Source organism: Rhinopithecus bieti, unplaced genomic scaffold (genome assembly GCF_001698545.2).
Source record: "Rhinopithecus bieti isolate Rb0 unplaced genomic scaffold, ASM169854v2 scaffold_55, whole genome shotgun sequence".
NCBI lineage: Eukaryota > Metazoa > Chordata > Mammalia > Primates > Cercopithecidae > Rhinopithecus > Rhinopithecus bieti.
This window is the reverse complement of record NW_016803114.1, coordinates 2,735-11,091: the sequence shown is the minus strand read 5'-3', so window position 1 is coordinate 11,091 and position 8,357 is coordinate 2,735. Positions and strand designations below refer to the sequence as shown.

Genomic DNA, 8,357 nt, shown 5'->3' with positions numbered 1-8,357 from the left:
ACCTCATTAGAAACTTTATATCATATCACTTTGGACATTGCCAAATGCCTTTTAAGAATAACCACATTTTGCCCCATTAAAATAATACAAGAATAAATGTGAATTTCTAGAAAAACTCCCCAAATTACAAAGCAAAGAAGTGGAGAGTTAAATGCCATGTGAGGAATCTAAGGATGTAGCATATATTCAAATTTATTATTTTTAATTGACTCTCTCTTCACTTACTAAAATAGATTTTCAAAAATTACTCTCACAACAGGACCATTATCCTTAGTAGATTTAAGGACTATTCCACAGTATTTTTTCTTGAAATAATTGAGTTTGCTGGAATAAACTATTCAGTTCAATATTTTTCATCTCCTTCTAATATAAATGTATTTGATTTCTATAAATCTGAGTGCAATCAGTCAAGAAATTATACACATTTATCTTCCACAGGGTATATGAGCTATTGAGTCATGATGTATTTATTATAGATCATGTTTGCTATTTGGCAAGATAGTTGGAATGGTTGGGAACAATATATAATACTGAGAAAGCAACCAGAAAGATGAATTGAAGTAAAGTGTTCTTTATAATAAATAATACATAAAATATTCTGTAGTGATTCAAGCACACATTTACATATTAAATATATTGAAAATATAGCATTCTATATTATGCATATTATTCATTCTTATGGTTCATATACATATATATTTCTTTTATATGAATATATATTTATATCACTTAGTCTTTTCATTTGGACCTCATGTAATATGTATATATTTTACTATTATATCTTTCTTCCAGCCTCAAATATGTGGATGTTTTCTTGGCTTTGTCCTATTTTAATTATTTTGGCTATTGCTGGCATGAACACAATAGCAAAGACCACACCATATACCAAATTTACGAAGAAATCTGAGAGAAGAGAGATGCCAAAGGGTCTAAAGCCATCCAGTGGCCCACCTCCAGAAGAAGAAACCCTCTTCACAGAAATGGCTGAAATGGCAGAATCAATCACCAAACCCTCAGCCTTGGATTCTGTCTTTGGCACTGGCACTCTCTTTCCCTTTGAAAGCTTCACACTTGACACAGCTGATTTCTTTTTGAATTGTTGTGATTGTTGTTCACCTGTACCTGGCCAGAAAGGAGAACCTGGAGAGACTGGACAGCCAGGTATTTGAAAATATAAGAAGTCATGTTTCTCACTTGTACTTCGGTAGAGTTGAGAGGTAGGTTGTGGGGTGAAATTGTCCCAAGAGTTTCTACATTGCCATGCAAATGATAACAGGTCTAAGTGTCACATTGTTATAAAAGCAAATGGGTGCTGTGTTGCTCAATGTGGTAATTAATAAATATTAAAATTAAAATTGAATAAGGTAAAAAAATTCAGTTCATCAGTCACATTAGCCACAGTTCAAGTGCTCAACAGCCACTGTATTGGACAGCACAGATAGCTCTTCCATCATTGTAGACAATTCTACTGGACAGGGCTGGTGAGAGCAAAGTCAGGGATTACCATCCCCAGCATGGTGCTGTGGTTCTTTAAGATGCACAGGTTTATTAGCAGTACAATTTTTTCATTAGTGGCTGATTTAAAAAGGGTAAATGAAACTTCTGTTGCCTTGCAAGAATGTGTGCTGACTGGTGGATTTTCTGGGTGCTATTTGTAGTTAGGATTAGAAATGGAATGGCTCTGAGGTGGAGAATAAAGCTTAGGATTCCATTTGCTTCTCATTGAATTTCTGAGGCAATACTGTGTCGTTGCCCAGTGACTTTCTCATTTGAACGCCATGGTTATGTATTTCAAGATTTCAGATGTCTATAATACATACATGATGAATATGCTCTCAGCTTTATTCTAATACATTTCAGCTTTTACATGTCATTTAGAAGAGAATTCAAGGTAAAGTTAAGATCAGAATGCCAATTTAAAATTCACCATTCCCTGAGGAATGTAATGCTATAAACTCAGCAATTATACATCTTCACCAAGCTTTTCATTCATTTCATCCCATTTTAGGGACCCTTTGGGAAATGCGGTTAGTATTTATGCAGAGCTGCATTAAGGAGTCAAGGAGATGGGCCGTAGCTTGGGCACCAAGATATCAGGATTGCTAAAACATTACTGAAAATTTTAATGAGAGTGAGAAAATTATATTTACCAGAAGTCTTAATATCCTATCTGACTGGTAAGCTGCTAGGGGGTGAAAATTCCAAGGGCATGGTCACGTATTTGCTGAGGATGTGAGTTCTGTAACGTCAGGGCTTTTGTTTTACCCAGTGGTGGATTTAACTGGGCTGTTCTCAGGGTTCATTCTCTCCTCTAAATATATATGACAAACAATTCCAAGGTGTGCCAAGTTATTACCCTGCCTGGGGAGCTCATACGTCTTAGTCTGCTGGTTCTGCCACAGAGCATAGTGCTTAAGAGCTCAGAATGCTGAGACTATCTTGGTCCTACTTAGGGAAGCTACTTTGCTTTGGGAAATCTTAGTCCATTCTTTGGGTCTTGGCTTAATGCCATTTTCTCAAGGAAGCCTCTGATCTCATCAATTAAGTCCTCAGTAAGACGTTCTTATTTTTCTTTATATCATTTGCTACAATTTGACAATTTCTATGTATTTGTGTGGCTATTTGTTCAATGCTTATCTTCCGTAGACTCTCAGCTTCATGAGAGTAGGGACCGCTGGAATATTGATGGCTGCATTCCTAACACCTTGCGAGGTGCTTGGTGTATAGGAGACCTCAGAAATAGTTAATGAGTGAATGAGCAAGTGAATAAAAGGCAAACGCAAAGGTGCTAGGTGTTTTTACTTCCAATGTGAAAGTGTGGTCCACATGAGGTTAAGTGTCAGATTATCATTTTGGTCCTGTTTGATATAGTGCTGCTTCCCTGAATCATTCCATCACTGCCATGAATACAGTGACAAGTACTAATGGGCTCAATTTATCTATTCAGGTACTACAAAAATGCAAATCAGACAAAAATATTGCCCTTAGGACTCTGTGATGGTTTATTTTCACTCAGATGTTATCATTAGGTCATTGATACTTATTGATTGCAATAAAATGCTTTTTTTCCCCTTATCTAATGAACTTCAAAAGAGAAATTTTATATTCTGATGTGATTTACAATCCCATTTCTAGGTGCTAAAGGAGAGGCTGGAAATTTGGGGATCCCAGGGCCACCAGGAGTTGTTGGGCCCCAAGGCCCTAAAGGCTACAAAGGAGAGAAAGGTAGGTAATTCATTCATGTCAAAACTCAAGGGACATCCTGCATAATTTTTCAGAAGAGCAATTTGCTACTTAAATACTAGATTCTTGAAGGTGAGTCAATTTTAAAAAATGTAAATACTTGGTAAAGCACATTATATTTGATATGAATATGTTAACTTTCTAAATAGCCAACTGAGAAATTTTAAACTTACCTGGGAACATTGCATGCTTGCATGCAGGCACACAGATTGTCACACAGCTTTTTCATCTCTCATTGGTCACCTGGCTGACCTAGTGACTAGCAGCCATAGAGTATATAGTCTCTGGGGAAGGGTACAGAGATACCCTTCCTGTACATGCTCATGTGAGCCCTACTTCCTTTGTATGCAAATAATTTTGTATTAGATGGAACTAACTAGTGCAGGCAATTCTCTGAATATTCAGTTTAGGTGGATAGTATGCCTGCTAAGAGGAATTTAATATATCCCTTGGCTCACTCTGAAATCAGAGGCAGTGTCAGCGGTGGGAAGACATCTTAATTAAAACAGAAGTAATCAAGCTTATAATAATGACATTGGGCCAGTCGTTTTCTTTCACCTGGAAATTGAAGGAGATGAACTAGATATTTATTTATACCTTGATTACTATCAAAGAAGATTTATAGTTATGAGTGCCTTTATAGCTCTTTTCAAGCTCAGAAATTCTGTAATTCCATAAGTGTATCAGTAAAGAAGGCTTTCTGCCCCAGGAAATCCCTGGTTCTATAAGTGCTTAAAGGTACTGAAGGAAAGCTACAGATTCACTAGGATATTTAGAAATTCCTAAGTGAATACCAGCAGCCTGTAGAAATGCCATCTATCCATCAAGTTAAATGTTTTAGCCTCAGTGTCACATGTCAAAAGACCTAATACCATCTATATATCACCCTCCACATGGCTCAGGAACTGCCTAACTCATTTCTGGTAGAACATTCAGTGAAGTAATTACTCAAAAAAGATGCTAAGGGAAGAGAGAGCTACTTCACACTTGTCAGTTATGTGATTTTCATTCTTGGAAACATTTAATCCTTTTGTGCCTGAATTATGTTAGCAGAAAACCTTGTGAAATAAAGATGAGCGATGAACCTCCTCAGTGATTCATACATTTTGGAAGCTAGACTTCTGGAAATAGAAGAAAAAATAGGGAAGTGTAATAAAATATGGTTCTTAAGAACACACTTTGATGAAGGATCAAAAGTAGAAATTCATTCAGCCGTTCTTTATAAAGTAGCAACTCTACTTTCCTTTCAGTTCCAGGCTTAGCTTGGACTCTTGGTTAAGATAGAAAGTTAGAAAAAAAAATGAGTTGAATGATTCCATTCTAGTTAATCATGACCTGGTTGAGTAAATTAGGGGAAGCAACTAAACTTTTTAAAAGAACTCAAGAACCAGCATAACTCTGTGTGGTGAAGGTTGGTATTTGAGTATTGGCAAAGACTAGGAATAGAATCGGCTCTTCCCTTCCATTTAGGGCTGGGTTCTCTCAAAATGCATCCAGTTATTTTCCTGATGGCCTATGGTTTAATTTCCAAATTTTCCTTTTTATGCAGAGTGGTGTTGGGGTAGCTAGCAACTTAGAAAACTCTGCTAAATGACCTATGGTGGGATTTCTCTAGTTGTTCTTATGAAACTGGGGGGAGTCTATTCTCACCACTTTTAATTTGGCTTAGGATTTATTTTTTCCCTCACAAAAATGAAACAAAATATGTTAGTTATATCATAAACAATATAGGTAGCAAATTGATGCCAACCAATGTTATATGTAGTTGTATTTGACTCTGTCCAATGCTTTAAAGTTTTTCATACCTCAGCTCCTCTTGTTGATAAAATGATGACAAAAATATCTTCCCTACTTTTCCGGAAAGGCAGGTGCTATAAACTTCTATAAATTAAAAATTTTCCAATTGATTAAATGTGTTATGTTATATGAACCTGTGTGTTATAGAAGAGGGTGTGTTAATGTCAAGTAAAAATTATGTTAAGTAAAAGGCTGGATTAAGTAAAGAAAAGGTAAGAGCTTTGAACAATTATCTTCACAAAATAAATGTGTAATAAGAGTGAGATATTATCAATACTATTATTATTGTTATGCTAATTTATAGTTGAAAACAATTCAGTGTGACTGAACTATAATAGTATGGACTTTTAGTGAGGCCCAATATAAAACTATATTTTATGGTAATATGACAATTATCTGAAAATCCAGATGTTTTCATTTTTTTCAACTATGAATTCCTACAGTTCTATACTTACATAGATGCTCCATATAAAGAACAGTTTTTTTTTTTTTCCTGGACGTTTTTTTGTTATCATCAGTTTTAGCCAACTGCAGGATGTTGTGCCCTGTGTTTAAACTTGTAGGGAACATGGCATTATTTCTCAGGCGTTGTGGCCATATAAAGAAGGCATTTTAACTTTATTCAAAATTCATGTTGGGAAAAACATGAATACTTACATATATAATACAAGCAGAATGTCAGGAGTTTTATGAGAGGTTTGAAGAGCCATGGAAATACTGAGGGCAAAGATGAATTCTGTTTCAAGGGATCACTGCCTCCAGATCTCTTTTAAATAGTTTATGCGTTGAAATTAATTATTCCTAATGACCCTCAATACATTTTTTTTTTTTTTGACAGAGTCTTACTCTGTCACCCAGGCTAAAGTGCAGCAGTGTGATCTTGGCTTACAGAAATCTCCACCTCCTGGGTTCAAGTGATTCTTGTGCCTCAGCCTCCCAAGTAGCTGGGACTACAGGTGTGCGCCGCCGCACTCAGCTAATTTTTTGTATTTTTTGTAGAGATGGGATTTCACCATGTTGGCCAGGCTGGCCTCGAACTCCTGACCTCAGGTGATCCACCCGCTTTGGCCTCCCACAGTGTTGGGATTATAGGATTGAGCCACCGTGCCCGGCCTTTTTCCACACAATTTTACCTTTAGCCCATTTTGGTTGAAGAAAACACTGGAATGTGACATGGTTGTGAGAGGAATATTAAATATATCATAAATGATGTAGTTGGTAAAAAGTTAATCTTAATATCATTTTAGGACTCAAAGGAGAACGTGGGGACCAAGGAGTTCCAGGATACCCAGGAAAACCTGGAGCACAAGGTAGAGCATGAAATGTATCTACTGTGTACAGTCATGTGCACAATATAGCCCTTCATTCTCTTCCTGTTTGTATTTAAAATGATCGGAGAGGTAAGCTGAAAATACAAATTACTGTTATTCTTCTAATAATTCGGTGTACTGACTTGATGAAGGAGAACCAGTTTAGGAATTTGGAGACCAGGTAATAGTATCTGTGTTCTGCTTCTCTCTCTAGTTGTCAATGGAAAATAAAAATCCCTCACTCGTTCTGGGTCTCAGTTTCCTTGCCAATAATAATTTAGGCTCAAATGGACAATATGGGGGTTTAGGGGAATACCTGGGTTAGGCCAAAATGCAAAGGGCAATGGAATACAATGAACAACTACAGTCCTAGTATTCTTTATTATCTTAAAAGTAAAAAACAAAAATAACTAGATATATGACATCTGAATATAAGCCACTGTTTCTTGGAAGCATTAACTATTCCACTTCTAAGAGCATGGCATAATATAAATTATTCATTGTCAGAGCCTCCTAAGCACAGTTTTTACTGAGTCAAGAACCAGGTTTCCTAATTAGTAGGTTTGTTTCTACTTTTTTGAGCTCTGTGGTAATAGCATGCTGCTTATGGCCTATGTGGTCCTTAAACATTATTTTAATTTTCCATTTCAGGTGAACCTGGCCCTAAGGGAGATAAAGGAAACACTGGTTTGGGAGGATTGAAAGGACAAAAAGGCTCCAAAGGAGACACATGTGGGAATTGTACCAAAGGAGAAAAAGGAGACCAAGGGGCTATGGGCTCACCGGGCCTGCATGGAGGGCCTGGAGCCAAGGGAGAGAAGGGGAGATGGGGATAAGGGCTACCGTGGAGATTCTGGGGAGAGGGGAGGAAAAGGACAGAAAGGTGAGGTGGGTATGAAAGGAGAAAAAGGTAGCAAAGGAGACAGTGGAATGGAAGGCAAAAGCGGCCACAGTGGTCTGCCTGGGGCCAAAGGTGATCCAGGGGTTAAAGGAGAAAAGGGAGAGTTAGGTCCTCCTGGTCTCCTGGGACCTACTGGGCCAAAGGGTGACACTGGCAGCAAAGGGGTCCGAGGCCCCATTGGGAAGAAGGGCTTTCGGGGCTTTAAAGGCTCCAAGGGTGAGGTGGCTAGAGTGCCCCGGTCAGCTTTCAGTGCTGCTTTGTCAAAGCCTTTTCCTCCTCCTAACATCCCCATCAAATTTGAAAAGGTTCTCTATAATGACCAAGGGAATTATAGTCCTGCCACTGGGAAGTTTAACTGCTCTATTCCTGGGACATATGTTTTTTCCTACCATGTTACGGTGAGGGAGCGACCTGCTCGAATCAGTCTGGTGGCCCAGAATAAGAAGCAGTTCAAGTCCAGAGAAACTCTCTACGGTCACGAAATAGACCAGGCCTCTCTCCTCATCATCTTGAAATTAAATGCAGGAGACCAAGTCTGGCTTGAAGTGTCAAAAGATTGGAATGGGGTGTATGTCAGTGCTGAGGATGACAGCATTTTTACTGGGTTCCTTTTGTACCCAGAGGAAACTTCTGGAATTACACCATAAATTTGTGTCCTGAATCCTGTAGTTTAGATTTAGTGGAATAAGTCAGTTAACATAGAGTAGTGCCATTAAAAAACAACTTCCATGCTTTCAAGATTATAAAATAATACAGAAAATTAAAAGAAGTCACCTAGAGTCAATTATTATTCCTATTTTAAGGCACCTCCTTTAAAAATATTTATATGTATTTGAGAGCATATGTCTACTAATTTTGTAGCTAGCTTTTAAAATTTAGCATGATAATATTAGCATTGCTCATTCAATTTAAGTATAATAATTAATATTTGTATACAAAGTATGAATGGGATTTATAATTAATAAATATATTCTTACTAAATATCTTCTATATCTCAGATAAATGTGTGTCACTTCTTTCTGTGTGAATTGTAGAGTATGACAGCAAGTTTTTGACTATCTTGGGTGGGTTGTCTTCTGACAAAATGGAACTATTCTCATGTTAGT

At 37.3% G+C, this 8,357-nt stretch overlaps 1 protein-coding gene across 1 annotated transcript; it reads left to right on the top strand.

The window, feature by feature from the left end:
* Positions 1-800: 800 nt before the first annotated feature.
* On the top strand, positions 801-7,898 carry OTOL1 (otolin 1). The gene is given in 5 exon segments (XM_017848284.1): positions 801-1,161; positions 3,136-3,225; positions 6,288-6,350; positions 7,002-7,176; positions 7,178-7,898. Coding segments are annotated over 5 exon segments (1,410 nt in total).
* Positions 7,899-8,357: the final 459 nt, after the last annotated feature.